The sequence below is a fragment of the Amblyomma americanum genome, chromosome 1 (assembly GCF_052857255.1).
Source record: "Amblyomma americanum isolate KBUSLIRL-KWMA chromosome 1, ASM5285725v1, whole genome shotgun sequence".
Classification (NCBI taxonomy): Eukaryota; Metazoa; Arthropoda; class Arachnida; order Ixodida; family Ixodidae; genus Amblyomma; species Amblyomma americanum.
In genome coordinates, this window is record NC_135497.1 from 291,445,230 (window position 1) to 291,462,191 (window position 16,962).

At 48.9% G+C, this 16,962-nt stretch overlaps 1 protein-coding gene across 1 annotated transcript; it reads left to right on the forward strand.

Annotated features, from left to right (window-relative positions):
* Window positions 1–2,227: 2,227 nt before the first annotated feature.
* On the forward strand, window positions 2,228–16,762 carry LOC144119012 (histone-lysine N-methyltransferase PRDM7-like). The gene is made up of 5 exons (XM_077651765.1): window positions 2,228–2,242; window positions 14,928–15,005; window positions 15,535–15,723; window positions 16,066–16,318; window positions 16,746–16,762. The coding sequence occupies exons 1-5, from the start codon at window positions 2,228–2,230 to the stop codon at window positions 16,760–16,762; spliced, it is 552 nt and encodes a 183-aa protein (XP_077507891.1).
* Window positions 16,763–16,962: the final 200 nt, after the last annotated feature.

Consider the following 16,962-nt stretch of genomic DNA (forward strand, 5'->3'; position numbering starts at 1 on the left):
GAAAAATTCGCGTTGCTTCCGCGGCGAATGCGAAGGCCGTATGAAAGATCGCGCGCGCCCCCTCGAGATCGGCCGGGGTAGCACCTACAGAGAAGGGTCCAAATAATCTTGGCAAAGTGGTTGAAATTCGATAAGACGAACCAAGTGGGAATATTTTGCGGCGCTTCCATTTGGCCTAAAGTAAATGTACCTTGTCCCAATAGTAGCGAAGCGTCATCCACGCAACGTGGTTTATGTCTCCCAATCCGTTCCTTCAGCAGAGGTAAAAGGGAACGGGGCGTGCAGAGTTTAGTAATTACAGGGCGAAATAGTTACTGCATTTTCACAACATGGTCAAAACTGTACTGTAATGAAACTACAGATGCGGTAGCCATTGGGAAGAGCAGCTATTCCCCTGTATTCGTGCTTCCTGGTACAGATCTTCCATCGTAAAACTTTATGCAAGGGAAAACTTCGAGAAAAGGAAGTTGGTAAACTATATTGGGCCTCGTCGGTCGTCGTGCCTTTCTGATGAGCGACGATTTAGTGTGTGGGCTGTGCTGAAAGAGCTGTCAATATACGTTCTCCGGAAGCACATCACTTTCTACTCTGTTTGCCCTCAGAGGATGGAAACAGTGAGCGCGCCCCTGTGACGGCCTTATTATCATGCGACACATGCGGTGACATGTTCCCTGGGCAAGAACTCTTGGAGCACCACAGGAGCACCCACGCGGAGAAGCCCCGAAGACGGCACTCGTGCTCCTACTGCCCCTACTCGAGCAATTCCAGGTAAGAAAATTTTCTATTAATTGGAGTGTTTGCTTTGATGCTTGTAATCACAAGGACACGCACCCGAGCAGGACGGTTCTGCCGAGGTCTCAGAAATGAGGAGTAAAAGGATGGGGGGATTGTAGAAGGGAAACACAGTTTGTTGTTACAAGAGGGAAGTGCGCAGTCTGATGGAGTGAAATTAGCAAATAAAGGCTCCCGTATATTCCGCCGCCCTTCCGGGGTGAAAAGTGGCAGCGACACGAAATCGAGTGGTGCGCGATATGCTGCAGGCGTTATTATTTTCTTATCTGCACCTTTATTGAGGCTGGCATGCTCAGTGTGTGCTCTCTTCCTTTCGCAACCTACCATCCAGAGCCACTATAGTCGAGCACGAGCGCACTCACACCAAGCAGCGACCCCTCCTGTGCCAGCACTGCGGGAAGCGGTTCGCACAACGGAAGAGCCTTGCGGAACACCTGATGGTACACAAGGGGGAGAGGCCCCACGAGTGCCCCGACTGCGGCCAAACATTCGTCTTCGCGGGCCACCTGGCGCGTCACCGCACAGAGCGGCACTCTGTCGGCGGCGTCGCTCACCTCTGCAACCAGTGTAGAAAGCTGTTTTTCCGGTTCGATAGGCACAGCGCGCACATGCTGACGCACACGAGGGAGAAGCCCCACGCCTGCCGGTATTGCGGAAGAGGATTTAGTGAGCCCGGCAATGCCAGGAAGCATGAGAGGTCGGTGCACGAGCGCATATATCCCCTTCACTGCTTGCACTGCGCACGGGGCTTAATGAGAATGCGGGATTTAAGACGCCACAGTTCTGCAGAGGTTGAGAGCATTCCATCTACTCTGACAGAGGCAGAGGTGTAGGTGGTGACTCTGGCCAGCTGAATGTTTGAGAGCTGTGCTCCAGTGCAGCGAAGCACGTTGCCGTTAACTTAGAATAAACTTGTGTTTGTTTGTTTGCTGTTTTTGTTCTAGTTTTGAGTATAGCTTCTTTTTGTGGTTGGCAACAAAAACTTGCTGACATCGTTCTTCCCGTGCCTGCTGTTCGCACCCACCCAGCAAAAGTCATGCTTTTGAAATGTCATTGACAATGGGAATAAACAAATGCATCCATTGATGAACGTTCAATGTATCTGACCACAGTGAATGTGCCAACTGCATACAGGCGTGGGCAGACGCTCCTCGGTTCTAACTGCAATGACGCCTTCCCTATTATAGATATAGAAACATTATTTGTCCACGAGAAAGCCAACTAGCGTCCACTAGCAGCCTGCACGTGTCCCAGCTGCCAGTTTCAATCTGGCAACGAGTTAAAAGCGTTAGAAGGCAATAGCGTTCTCCCTTTACTTTTGTCCGCACTTGTACATACTTGATCGAGGAAAGAGTCACTGGATGTTGCTTTTAGTTCGGCTGTAGTGCATATGTCACCTTTACCACAGTATTTATAGATGATCCTCTGCGTACGCATGGAGCTTGCCAAGGTAAGTGACGAACAACGCCTATTTAATGATTCGTTGAGGACGAGACAAGGTTTTATTGTCTAGCAGTGCCTATTTTGCACGCTTTCCTGTAGCAGGCATTGCAACCGCGGTATTCGGTTAGACGCAAAACTAACGCAAATAAATAGAGATCCCTTTTCTGCCTGAGGCAGAGGTGACGGCGGGACACCTCGACGAACGATGTAAAGTAGCTGCACATTGTGTTTTGCACCTTTTCTCTCCTTAATGCCCTGCTGGTTAGGGCAAAAGGTTATTACTATGCAACCGACCGAATTTACTTGAAACATGGCGAAATAAATGCCGTCATTTATTTAACATACGCAACATGTCCCGGAACAGCCATTCGTAGACAAACATGAGCGACTCAACTGCATTAGCCTTAGACGAGGCTTTCAAAGCTCTGACGATTCGCCTCTGTTGGCATGTGCAGCAGAAAATTCAGTGTCTGTTTGGATGAACTAAACGTGCCATCCATATCTTCAGCGCAGATGGTATTGTTAAACTAGCTGGCAAATCTGGTTCAATCGAGGCACTTAATTCCCGGTTTCCACTTAAACAGCTGCAAACACGTCCACGCGCAGTAAAGGTGGAATACCTTATGCTTCCCGATTTCTTATCGAAATTTAACGGGTGAGGTACACAAAAAGAAATGGTTGATATGGCTTAAAAACACCGCTGTGAGGAAAATGGAACGAAGACTGAACAGAGGTCGAAGTTAGTGGCGTTGTAGTTTTGATTGAAGCGTTGTCCTTATTTAGAGAGCCTTGTTTATCATATCGCTAAGGCTGAGAAATAGGTTGCATCACGCTACTTGTAATGCACTGGCGAAAATATAACAGTGGGCCAATACGTCATGGCTCGAACGCATGCACTGTGTGCGTGTGTCGCTCGGCAGCTGCGAAATTTTCGATCGCAGGAAATAGGTCCTAGGTGTATAACCACCAAGAAGAAAGTACCGGTTATTACTGGAAGTATCTTCACAAATTAAAAAATATTGACCCAGGCTTACAGGTTTATATACCGTCTTAGTCAGCGAAAGACGTTATAGCTTTTGTTTTCAGTGTGCGCATTCTTTCGCCTTCGTCCCTCTTTTCCCCTCTTTCCGAGGGAGCCAGCCTCTCAGTTCGTCCTGTGGCAGCCGCCTTCTGGTTGCGCATTCCTCCGCTGGCGCCGGAACCTTTCAAGCAACAAGGCCTCCGGTCGCCTTCCAGCCTTTCGCACTTCCCGTCTCACTCCTTTCCTTGAATGCGAACATCAACGTGTGTATGACCCGTATAACGAGGCGCGCATCGAAAATACGCTACAGAGGACCATAAATGAGGTCGAAAACTGTCTGCCACCATGGGTTGCAATGCTCGCCGCTGAAGTGATGGCTTCTTTTTTATCGACATCTGCATCAGATTTAAACGAACTATCCCTAACATCAAATTAAATTACAAGCGCAAGGGGCGGACAGCCCTCCCGTTGAAAAAAATCAGAACTCTAGACATGATTATACAAAGCAACGGTTAAAACTGTGCACAACAACCGATGGGCCTCATACAGCGGATTGCATACAGGGTACACTGCATGAAAGAGCATAATCTCCTGCGGCCGGTACAGGTCTTCGTAGTTAGCCGTACCTCGTAAGCTGCCACCTTCCTCGATCTTAAAGTGGCAGAAAAGAAAAAAAATAGGTGGAATTATCAGGCGGTGGACGGAGCAAGCTCCAGGGTTGCCCATCCGAACATCCACTCACCACTTACTAGAGTTAGGCATGCAAATACCCGAGAGGATATTATGGAAGCAGTAAGAACGTCCCAAATCGAACGATTAGCCGGAACCACAACCGACAAGGCCACTATAAACAGACTCCATCTGAGTCGAGACAAAAGACCAACCGCCAAAGTAGACATGCTCGGAGAAATGCAGAACAATATAATCGTATCACTTCTACTCAGGCATATGCATCCTATTCACCACACAGTGCGCCGGGCCAAACGGGCAGAAGTGCTCGAGAAACGCATCCTTTCCTGCAAGAGGAGGACGTGGTCTACGTAGCTGCCACTGAGGATGGTAAGAACACGGTGAACCTCGCGATAGTCAATATTAAACAACTCCACAAAATAAGTGCCTGCATACTCTCAAGTAACCCAGAGACTGCAGAGGAAGCTGCCGTATCACTGGCTTGTGTAGGCACAAAAGCAAGGTATATAATCAGTGACTCCATAGTTGCCATACTAAATTTCATCAGGGATAGGGTCCCCTTGATGAATACAATTCTAAGCCGTCACTTAATAGACCGAAAAATTACGCTTGTCGGGACACCAGCACCTGCATCCCTGCCTGGTAATGAGAAGGTCCACGAGTTCGACAGAGGCGTTTATATCCGGGCGGACCCGAGCGAGGTGGTCTTCACAGACAGGGATCGCATGCTGGAATGCAGAGAAATTACGCGGCACTATCGTTTGCAAAGAGCAAGAATTTCTTTAAGCGGACACATCCTTAACCAGATACCAAGCCATCAGCTGCCGCCAGTTACAAACTTACACATTTCCAAACCCAGCCTTCTGGAGTCTTATGCACCCAAGGCAATCTTCAGAAAAATGCACGAACTGCAAACTCAGGGCCACCATCGACCACGAACTATGGGAATGTCCTCATGCCCCGGGAGGGACGACACATAAAGTCGAAAGACCAATGGGAGGCCTTACTACTGAGCTCCGACTCGGAGACTACGCTACAACTCGTCCGACTGCCTGAAGCCGCCGCCCATTGTAAATACCTCTCGCCCTCGTCTACGCGGGTCTCTAGCTACCCTCTTCCTGAGGGCAATAAAAGTTTCCTTATGCTATCCTATCCTGCCAGCCGTGGCAGGCATCGGCCAGTTAATTTAATGTTTGAATAAAATGAGTAATTAAGGTCTTACTGCTGTCGCTGCCATTATAACGGTAGAATGCATGGCTATAACCTAAGTGGCTAAACCAAGGCTAACAGGTTTCACTTTAATATATGCTTGAAACAGAAAATAAAATAATTTTTCGAAACAAACTTTGAGCCGCGGGAGACGACAGTTACATTAAAACGCAGAGTATAAATAGGTAGTTTACTAAAATTCACCATTAAGGCCTTAATTATCATGTCTGCTGGCTAGTACTTATGACTAGTTTGTGTAGCGACGGACAAGGCGTTGCCATATCACTTTTTGAATCCAGAAAAGGTTTTGTTCCGCGCGAGGAAATCCGTTGCTTTAGCCGCATGCAATCGCATGAGGGGCGGTGTAGTGCCTACGGCGCCGATTTGTTGCTGTTGTTTGTCTCACAAAATGGCACATACCCGAATTCGAGCTATGCATGCCCATTCTTTTGCTTGCTTCGTCACTCTCAAAACTAATGCACGTGTATTTGGCAATGATTACCCTTTTTTCGTGTAAGCAGCGACGAAGCAAACAAAACTGGTTGCCTCTTCGTCGACAGTAGACGTAAGCATGAAATGCATTGCAAGAACGGCGTAGCGTATTATAGAACACTTCATAGGCGGTGGCAACCGCGCTCGAGTCTTGAGGAGCCTCCGTTATGAGCCACATTTCTTAGCTCAACAGGACTTTTGGTTTCCTTCCCCTCGGGCTACACGACTACATCCTTGGGACGTCCGGAGAATGGATATTCATGGTCACTGAGTTATTTCAAGGATGTCCTCTGCTGATCTGGATCTACAGTAAGTGCTCACCTGGTCCCGTTCTCCGATTCTCAGTACAGCCTGAGAAAATCCTCTAACTTGCCCCATATATGACATTTTTGAACTCCTTTCAGGACATAACATGGCGATATGACGCAGATAATGTGCGTTACTTGCTTAGTTATTGTGGTCGGTATTCACAATAATTGTGAAACAGCTTTATTTTCATTTTCTCTGCTGAATTCTGGCCAAAAAATTGATGCACGATTTAGCGTGGTTACGCTACATGCGAATTAGGTGCTCTCGCTCTTCGGTTTGCACATCGATTTCGCTTCGAGGATCGGTTTATGAGGTCAACGCGACAGCGGTGTGTTTTGGATCCATCGCGCACGGATAGAAGTTGATGAAGACGACGGCGTCCAAAGCACTGCGTGATATACTGGCAGTTAAACACAAGGGATGTGGGGTAGCGGCGATGAATAATGGTATAAAGCAGTGAGCAGCGAAGCTGATCTCTTGGCGTCGCCGCGGTTTCGAAGACCACTCCCGGCCATAGAGTGCTTTGCCCTAGACTGTTGTGCATAGTGCTTCGTAAAGCCTAACGGCAGATTGCCCCCAACCCTGTGGGCAGGTTGCTACCTGCCAGAGGCTTCGGACAACATTGGCGAAATCTGAGATTGGGGGATTTAGTGTTAGCGCACCAGAACAAATTTGGCACAAGTTTGGCCATGCATATACTGACTAGTTCGGTCACCACCTTTGCCAGTGTCCACCATGCTGGAATGGGGCCCACGGGTTTTTCGTGCAGTATTTTGAAACAGCGAAGGCTTTCGGCCTCAGTGGCATTGTTGTTATTTGTACCCCTCGTGTTTTCTTCTTCCTAACCTCTTACTCATTCTTCGCTTTCTTGTTTCGTTTTGGTTTGTTTCTCCTTCTTCGCACACTCTTTTTGTCGACTTCCCTGTTTCTCTCGCTTCTCTGCTAGGAAGCGAACATTCAGCTGACAGTCAATTCTCGTCTGTGTTTTTCACCTGTGCCTTGCTCCTCCGGCAGCCAGCTGAACGATGTCAGGCAGCGAGACGCGCACAGCCCACTGAGCGTTGCCAAAGTCTTTGGAGCTGTATACAATTCCCCTGTTCTCCAGCCATATCGGTGCACACTGCCGGTTGGAAGCACGCTGTGCTTATTTTGGTGCAGTGTGTATAGTTTCCATTTTCGAGGCGTGGCCGCGTAGTTACACCGTTTGGTACTGCGTTTTGCCTGCTTGGCGGTACTGAACGTCCCGCAAGTTTCTCAAGGCCTAGATGAGCGACACAGTAGAAAACGCAAGCACAAAACGATTTCAGTTGATTCCTAAAAGGCGGCCATGATTAAAGAAGTGGTAGCCAAATTCGGTCTGGAGTTCCCACACTCCACTACAAAATGGTGCTGCTATGCGGAGAAGCCAAGTGGTGTTCTTGTAACAGGCATGCTAGGGGTCGTGCGAGAAAGCCAACTAAAAGGCGCATTCGCGACGAGAGTGTCGCCACGCGCACGCTTTTATATCCGCCTGTATCAGCTTCAACGTCAAAGGAACGGGGCTGATATTCTGAACAGGTATCGCTCTGTCCTCTACATTATTCCTCTAAAACCCGTTATCTAGGTGCTGAAGCTTATGCAGGCTGCTTAAGAAACGGGTTCGCGCTGACAAGGCTGACGTATTAGATTGGCATACCCTTATCCGGCTACGTAAGTGGCCCTCAGTGCACAGGATGAAGGTTCCCTTAGTACAATACTGTTGTAAATAACAGGAAGAGAGGTCTTCCGAATTTTAACCCTGTTTTCGTGGCGCTGAAGTTGATATCGACCACGGTAAAAGTGGGCGCGCTGCGGCGCTCTTCTGTCACGAGCACCCGTTTTGCATGGCTTCCCCACTACTACACCAGAACCCATTTGCAATAGACTAAATACTGCCTGTGTTATCCTCGGTAAATCCGCGCTGGTAAGTAATTCTCTTGGCATGCGACAGATGTGTAACGGGACCGGCGGCTATAAAAGAAATAGCGGAGTCAATTTGACTTCGTTATAACTACTTTCAACTGCATTAGCGAAAACAACGCGACTGCCGTAATGCACATTAGGGTGCATTACGGGTGCATAACATTAGGGTGCATAACGCGACTGCCGTAATGCAGCCACGGGGCTCTGGTTCGCTGTGTGGTTCGCCGACACAGTACGGTCGATGAGCCTAAAAGTCCCGTAAATCAGTCGCAGCTTTTGCCTTAAACAAGATTGCAAACTCTCTCTCTTACTGGGCGCCTGCACAAGCACAGACGCAGCACTATATTGTAAAGCAGCTCAATACCTCCCTATACAAATACCTACAGAGAAATTATGTGCCACAGAGCCCTTCCTTCATCTTCCCGACATCGTCTGACTTGACATGAATCGTTCCCTGTCCGGTTGCGCGCAATTCCACTCAGCTTCTCATTCCATCTATTGTGTTTCACTTACGTCGCAATAGCCACTTGCCGACAACATTCGCTTCGCCACGCTTCCTGCCCACGTGAACCCAACCTGCACGCAGGCCGTCGTCAGGCCCAGGCCCTGCACCAGAACCGTCTTCTTCCCGGTACTATCCCGTGCTGCGTCCCATTCCCCTCCTCTCGCTGCCACAGCCAGTGTCGTCGTTCGAAACCTTTGCGATTGCATCCACCGCTGGCCGCTACTCCAATCCAACCTCACCGCTTGCTCTTGAGATGTTTGCGATCGTGCGTGCGACTAGTGAACTTGCTTCCCTTCGCTCTGCTCCCCGGCACCGCATTCGCACGGACTCGATGGAAGCCATTCGGGCGCGCGCCGCCTTCCCGAGGACTTGCGCGACGACCTCTTCTGTGCGCTGTCCCGAATCTGCTCTTCTTCGATCGCTGTGGTGTGGCTGCCAGGCCACGCAGGGATTGCCGGCGATGAGGTGGTGTATCAACCTGCCCGGAAGACTCTTATCCAGGCACCGATGATCCATTGGACTTTCCCACCAACTCTTACAAGGAGACCCCGAAGCAACATTACGCGCTGGCAACGCTGGCTGCAGACGTTACCTCCATGACACAGCCGCCTTACCACATTACGGATTCACGCATTGATAGTCATACCGCCTAACATACTCATTACCCCGGCCCGACTGTTCCTATACCGTTTTAGCTCCGGTCCCTCCTGCCCCAATTTCCTCTTCCCCTACACGAAAGCGGAACACCTTCCTTGCCCCACATCCATCCGTTCTCCACACTGTCCCAACCGCCCTTTTCCACACTGGTGGGCGTGGCTGCGGCTGTTGCGGCTCAGGTCGAGCAGTAGGCTCTTTTCCGCCTGGCGGCAAAGTGCATACAGCGCCTTATTTTTACCTGTAATGAAGTATTTCTGTCCCTCTCCCTGTTACAGTGAACACGCCGGCGCAGCAAACTAAAGCGCGGCCGCAGTCCTGATATCGCAGGTGTGCATACAGCCTTTGTCGAAAATATGCAGGCTGAGGGGCTTGCTGCTGGGTCGTGTAGTGGGGCTCTCGAGTACCACGTACTGCGAGCCCAGATCTCCAGAGGGATGAAGACGAGAGTTGCTCTCGCCTACGAGAGATCTGAAACGCTCACAGTTCAAAATGTGCCACGGTGAAATGCCCAGATGCAAGCCTATCTGGCTACTTTTGACGTTCTGTTATATCCCTAAACATTGTTTTGAAGTTCAAAATAAACAAAATGTGAAAGACGTGTTCAAAATGTTAATTTAATGTGCAGATCACGAGCGTAAAATAACATTAGGCAAGTATATTTAGAGCAGAGTCCCACAGGTGGCGACGGTGGTGATAGTAGTATTGTGGGATTTACTACCAAAGCGACACAAGGCACTACGAGGGGCGCCGTAGAGGAAGGCCGCGGATTAATTTAGGCCACCTGGGGTTCTTCAACGCGCACTTACATCGCACACCACACGGACGTCTTTGCATTTCGCCTCCATCGGAATACGGCCGGTTTCCACTCAAAGAAACGTGCAGAAAGTAGCGAGGACTGCCTTCTACATACTATGACGTACCGCGAATTTCGGCGACGCGCACCAGTTGCGGGCGTGCATTCTTAGGCGTCCTAAAAATTTCTGGTCGTTTTAATCGAGGGACGAAAGCTTGGAATGAGCTTCGTGAATTTCATTTCCTGAAATCAGTGCTCAAAAAAGAAAACCACCAGAAAATTTGTGTCCCCATCATATAGCTTCCCATTCTTTATTTTTCGGGCTTTGATGCCTGAGCGCACTGTCTTACTCTTAGTGTATTTGTTCGTTGGTTGGGTAGACATCTCACTTGGTGGTATTCCTTGAATACACGAGGGGTCATTCAAAAAGCGCAGGTCAATGTTTATTACAAAATTGAAAAAAAAAGATGATGTGACTAGTGAAATATAGCGCGTATAACACCAGTATGAAAAACTAAAATGTTTTGATGAGGTGGATAGCAAATGAAAGCATGCGCATTCCTTCGCGCGCTGGTCGTTTAAGCTGTCACATGTGCAAGGTTCGCGAACTGATTCGCATAGCTCGGGGTATAATAGCTCGAACGCAAACTTCTCTGAAAAAGTTCTGCTTAACTGTTGCTTCGACACAGACATCCGCACGTTGATCTGTTACTCAAGTCAAAGGTTCCAGGTCAATCAGTTGCACAAGATTTTAAAGAAGTCGCAAAAGCACACGCATTCGATTACTAATTAGCGAGAAAAGTTAATACCCTACGCGGCAGAAAGACGAAACATGTTCAGGACATATCTTGTATGTGTGATTTTACAGCACGCGCCTCGCTCTTGAGTCAGCCTATCAAATGCACAGTTCATCAGGGGCGCCGCCTACACAATTAAAACCGGCATAAAATGTGATTCAAACCCGCGGATGCCATCGTGACGGTTAACATCTCTTGGCAGTATTTGATGAAGCTTCGAGGTGGTGGTCGTTGCTGAACGGTACGATGGTCCTCGAGTGGGAATGCCGCAGTTTGCGTTCACATGCAGTGACTATCAGCATGCTGAGAGAACACCTACCGCAGCGACCCCCTTCAAGAAAAGGGCAGTGCTTCGAGGAACATGTCGAGCGACATCAGGATGTACGAAAGGACAAAGCTCAAGTGTGTGTTAGGACACGGGATGTTTGGTGGGGCTCACGGAAAAAAAATACAGCTGATTTGCGCAGATTATCAAATGCAAAGTGTCTAGCCCTGCTTAACCCTTCTATACATTTATAAGCGACGCAAAATGCACCGGCGTTCTACGCGGCCGCAACGCCTTCTTATCGGGTCACTTAAGTAGCGAGATTATTGAAGCAGCACGTATCGCTGCCTTGGAAGATAAATGTGTACGCAAGCCGTCTGTCTCCCTGTCCAAAAGAGAGCTGGCCGTCTAAAAAAATCGCTGTGTCGTGCATGTCCGTAGTTCCTGGTTCAGCTGATTTTCTGTACTTCCGGGCGCATGCGCCTGTTTCCCCTCTCTGATCACGTTCGTATTGGTCGCCTATGTTTTTGTCCGTCGCAAGTTAGCGTCTGTGCGTCTTTGCAATTTAACCCGTTTTGCGCTACACTCACATACCAAGGATCACCGTTACCGACCGGTGAAAAGTTTCTGCCCTTGTGAATTGTAACGGGCTTACGGGAAAGAGACAGCCAGAGCACCATGTACAACATCGTCGGGCAAAATTTTTGAAAATTGGAAAATTATAAGATAGTGCCACCTACTATTGCCAGATGGCGCATAGCTGACGACGACGATGCTGTTCTCGCGCTGTCAGGGTCGGAAGAAGAAGATCGTTCGCATTTTCTCCTCTACTGCCCAAAGTTCGCACTTCAGAGAAAGATTTACCTGGAGGAACCTCTCTCTCCAGGTTAGGGCTCCCTTTATCTTTGCCAGTATTATTATCGTTTGGTGCGAACGCCAAGGGATTTGCATTGGGTTCTATTTGTGGGTTTCTCCACGATTACATAATTGCAACTGGTAGCTTGATGTGCTAATTCTTTTAAAGTTCTACGAGCTCTTCTTTTTCGCCGAAATGCTGTCTGTTATTTAACTGTCAATTTTGTTCTCTTGTTTTTATTCATTGATTTTTCAAAATTCACGATTGGTGCCACATTTTTGTCATCATCTTCCATGGAAACGTCTTTGTTTATTCAATTACACCTTGGCCAATCCCACCGCGTGGGTATGTGCCATATACCTGGGGTGAAGAAGAAGAAGAAGATTGAGTATTGAGCAACGTCTGAGGCCTTCCTTCCTTCCTTCCTTCATCCTCCGCTTGTCCTGCCTCGAGCAGATAACTTGGTAGAAGGGTCGTTACAATCTCTTACGAGTACTGCTGCTGTGTGCTGTGTTGTGTGCTGTGACTGCCGGTTCCTGCCGTTGATCCTGTTTTCGATTGTGTTGCCTCCTCTGGACACCCTCTTCAGTCTTGTAAGGTGAGACCGTTCTATGCGTGTTGGGGGTTTTGGCTCCAGCTCTCTGGTTGTCTAGACTGCCGACCCAAAGTTTCACCCTGGATTCATTCGGACGGAATGGCGTCAGTAGCATTCCAGTGGCGCTTCTACCCATTGGACACGGAGCCCTAAAACTCAAGAACTCTAAAGGAGCAGCTGAAGGATGTTACCAGCCTCCCCCTGGAGATCTCTGAGGTGCGCCATTTCGGCCGAAGGGGCATTCTGTGTTGATCCTAGGATGTGCAATGCGTGTCGGAGTTGCTGCATTGCACATCCTTCGCGTCGGCTCCAGTTAAGCCCTTGTTAGCAGAGCAACTCGCATGTTCAAAGGTATTCGCGGCGTGGTCCCATCGGCCTCTCCTCAGGAATTACTTGAGGGATTTCAGGACGCCGCTGTTGGTGTGTTGTCAGTCTACTGCTGTTCCAGAGATGCCATGGGCTCACGTACGCCGACAGTGTCTGTGATTGCAATATTTGCAGGATCTGCTTGCCCGTCTGAGCTTAAGGTTTGGTCCATAGTGTACCGCGTCGACCCGCTACAAACTCGCCCTTTTGTAATGCACAAATTGCTGGCAATTTGGTCACAGCAATAACGCTTGCTAAACTGCTAGGCGTTGCCGACTATGCGGGGATAACCATTCCGTAGACCTTTGCGCATCTGAGGGTCCCAGTTGCAAACTTTCCGGGTGATGATGCTTTTCCGGCTGATGATGCTGGCTGTCCTAAACGTTCTGATGAGCAGAATGTTCTGGACATCATTCAGCAAAGAAGATGCTCTAGAGCTGATGACTATGCGCAATTAGACCTTAAAAGGCATTATTATGCGGGGCTTGCTAGGTCATCTGGGTCCGAGGTAGAGGCGTTCCTGACTAAGTCTGTGTTCTCGGCTGGTGAGAAGGCGCTTGCAGGCGTTGTGGATCGTATGCGGTCTACCTTCAGTGAAGCTCTCTTCCAGGTTTTTCCAGTCAGTTGGCTCCTTCAACTGTTGGTCTTCCCGCTTCATCAACTAGCGCTTCCCATAGCATCTTTGGCGTCTCTCCTCTGACTACTATTCCTGCTTCCTCGTGGCTTGTGCCTGTACAATGTGCGGGGATACCAGCCTCTCTACTGTTTGCACTACGGACGTCGAGGTGGCGAATCCTTCCCAGACGCGTCGAGCTCCTCCCTCTTCGTTGAACTCTGCTCCTCCAAACAACAAAAGCAAGAAATGTTTCCCCAGAAATCCGCATAAAACCGATGTGTCAAAGCAGGCTTTCACAGGCTGTCTGCTTTTACTGTAACCATGGCGCGGTTAAAAGTATTACATTGGAATTGCCATTCAGTCGCATTTTCTTTTCACAATTTATAGAACCTTGTCTCACAATTAAACCCAGATATAATTTTACTTCAAGAAATTTTAGTTACTGCCATTAGGTCATTAAAGATCGGTTTATGGGGGTTTAACGTCCCAAAGCGACTCAGGCTATGAGGGACGTCGTAGTTAAGGGCTCCAGGAATTTTCATCACCTGGGGTTCTTTAACGTGCACTCACATCGCACAGTACCCGGGCCTCTAGAATTCTCCCCCCCCCCCCCCATAGAATTTCGGAAGTCCCGGCCGGAATCGAACCCGTGTCTTTTGGGTCAGCAGCCGAGCGCCATTACCACCGCGATGGCCTAGTACAGCTGTACAGTATGCCCACCAGGTGCGGGAAAATGAAGTTTCAATGCCTCCTGACTAGGCCTTAACATAGTTCACATTTCAAAGGTGGGCAACAGCGCGAAAGGCACAACAGTCAGCATCATAAGAAATCACATGAAAGTGGCAAGAACAATTACATTAACAGAGATAAGCCCAATTTTTAGTTCAGAACTTATAAAAAGGATAGAGCTGTTGGAACTCATTCTACCGTGAAACCAATGCAAAACTCTTGCACAGAATGCAGTGTTAAGTTATATGTGCTTAATGGGATTATAAGCCGAAAGCCATCCTTACGGCAACTATGCTGTCATGAACCGCAGCCTCTTCCGGGGAGTGTTCCAGGGAGTCCGACAGCCCGAGACGCCAGAGCAAAGAGATCGACTCTATGGAGGGCGAAGAAAACTCCGACGAGGAATATCTGTGTGAGCTGTCCACGAACACCGACTCCTAGCTTCCAGATCGATGGTATAGGAAACGTACAGTTCGTTGTAAATGAGTCTTCTAGCATTAATTGCATCTATATGGGAATGCAGGGTGGCATGTCTCGAATGGCAAATTTTGCGCGGCGGGTAGTTGCATGGTCTTACTGACTTGTTATGTGTTTAACTCTACGGAGAAGGCAGTTGCATGGATAACTCTTTTATACTGTTTGTTTCGAGTTCTGAGAGAGCTCACTGAAGAATATCTTTTTTATTATGATATGATGAGACTTGGACGCGCAGAGACGCGCATATTTCAGTTGCATGCATTATTACTCCCGTTATTCGTCTTCACTTGAGTCAGTGAGTACTGCACTGCATGCAAAATGGCGGCACCCCCTAAACCATCTTCAGAACCTCGGCGTGGATGCTATTCTTACAGTTTTGCTATGAATGCGGAGCAGACCACCCCGGAGACTGCCCCGTACACGGCCCGTGGACCCACGTCAAGGACACCAAGGTGAGCACGAAGCATGTACTCATTGAATGGTCTCTCCGAAACGCTGTCTTGGGGTCTCCTTGGCATCTACTTGGTTTCTGTCGACATAAGACGAAACGACGCGAAAGCCGACAGGCAGCGCGCAGAGCGGAGAGGGTGGTCCATGGTTCCGGAACACCCCATTCGTCTTGGTAGTAAGGGTACGCCACGGGTCAGGAGAGCTCTCCACTATGGCAACACTTCCGTTCACTCTCTCCCTCATTTCACCGCATACTTCATCCGTTCCCTTACGCGGTAGAGAGGACTACGGTGTGTGGGACTGCTCCCTTCTTTTTCTCGTGACCGCCACCCGCAACAAACACCAGGCATTCTTTTCATTTCAGCATGTTCCTGAGACGGCAGCGTTCATGCATGTGCAAATTAAGCGCTCGAGTCTGAAAGTTTACCTCCACCGAAAATGAGAACTTCAAATAGCGTGCTTTTCCCAGTACCGTGGAAAACACAAGCAAGGAGCACTGCAAGCATCTGAGACACCGCGCGTCGTTCGCAGGTGGTCGCCGGAGACCCGCTACGCGCAAACAAGACCCTCCCGAAAGGCTTGTCCATCCGGCGATCCACCATGACGGGCGCCCAGTACGGAGTGTTCACTCTGGAGCCGCTGCCAAAAGGGGTCTACTTCGGTCCCTATGAGGGCGTCAAGATGAAGGACAACGGCGAGGGCAACAGCTACACCTGGCAGGTGCGTCTGGTATCATGCCTTTCCAGAGCCACCGAAGCACTGGCCTTCTCTTTCTTCCACGATAACAGGAACAAAGATACAAGCAAAAAACATTTTCCAGTCGATGCGTTCCGCCATGCGATGAGATGCAGAGGGCCTTATCATTCAGTATAGTCCAGCTCCATTCGGTAACAAATGAAAAGATGATCATATCATGCGAGTTTCCATTTAACGGCTAATGCCCATGATCTCGGGGCTTGCGCTTCTGCTTTACACTGTATGTACGGCTGCTGGACTGCCCGCGTAGCTTCCCGTGGGCTCGCAGTGTACAGGGGAGACGGAAAGGCAGACTCTTAACCGCAGGTTCACAAGAACGGCGAGGTGTTTCTGTTGGACGGCCGTCCACTAGATAAATCCAACTGGATGCGATATGTAAACTACGCTGCCGGCCCCGAAGAACAGAACTTGGTGGCCTACACGCGCGGCGGAAACATCTACTACCGGACAATCAAGGCCGTGGGCACTGGCCAAGAGCTCTTCGTGTGGAACGGCACATCGTCTGCCCGTGAGCAGGGACTGCTCGCCAAGCCTTGCAGTTCGGGGCTCTCCACGAAAGGTGAGGGGCTTGTAAGTTTCTCGCCTGCGATGTAAATAGGAAAAAACAAAGGGCAAAATCGGGTGGTTTGTTTCGGTATGGGTCCTAATAGGAGAGGACGATCTCGCAATGGAGGCAGGACGCCGCTGATTCCTAATTCCTCAGCTAGAATTTACGAGAACGTAGAGTCAAGTGCTGAGATTTATCGCGTTGTGGGCTCTATAGGCGATTTGTACAACCTAGAGTGCCGCCTCAATTGATTCTATATGACGACGTTACGGGGGAGTTCTGTTGTAAATCGAGGTGGAATCGCACTTATCAATTTTAAGAAATAAACTTTTTAGAAGTAAACAAATCAACTTTTTGAAATACAGGGCGTTTCACCTAAGACTTTACACAATTTTTAAAAGCAGGTTTTGAATTGAAGATCGCTTTTTTTTCTGCGCAGCATTGTTTGCGGCGTAGTGCATAAGATTTCAGCTAAGACGTGCTAACATCAGGCTGGTTAACTAATACTTAATAGTAAACTTTTTAATTATATTTAGTTATTTTTTATTCAAATACCCTCAGGGACCGAAGGCTATAAAGAGGGGAGTGGGAAGGACATGCATTGGGTCCGATATAGTACAGCAGAAAAGCAAAATAGAAGAAACAAAAACGCGGCG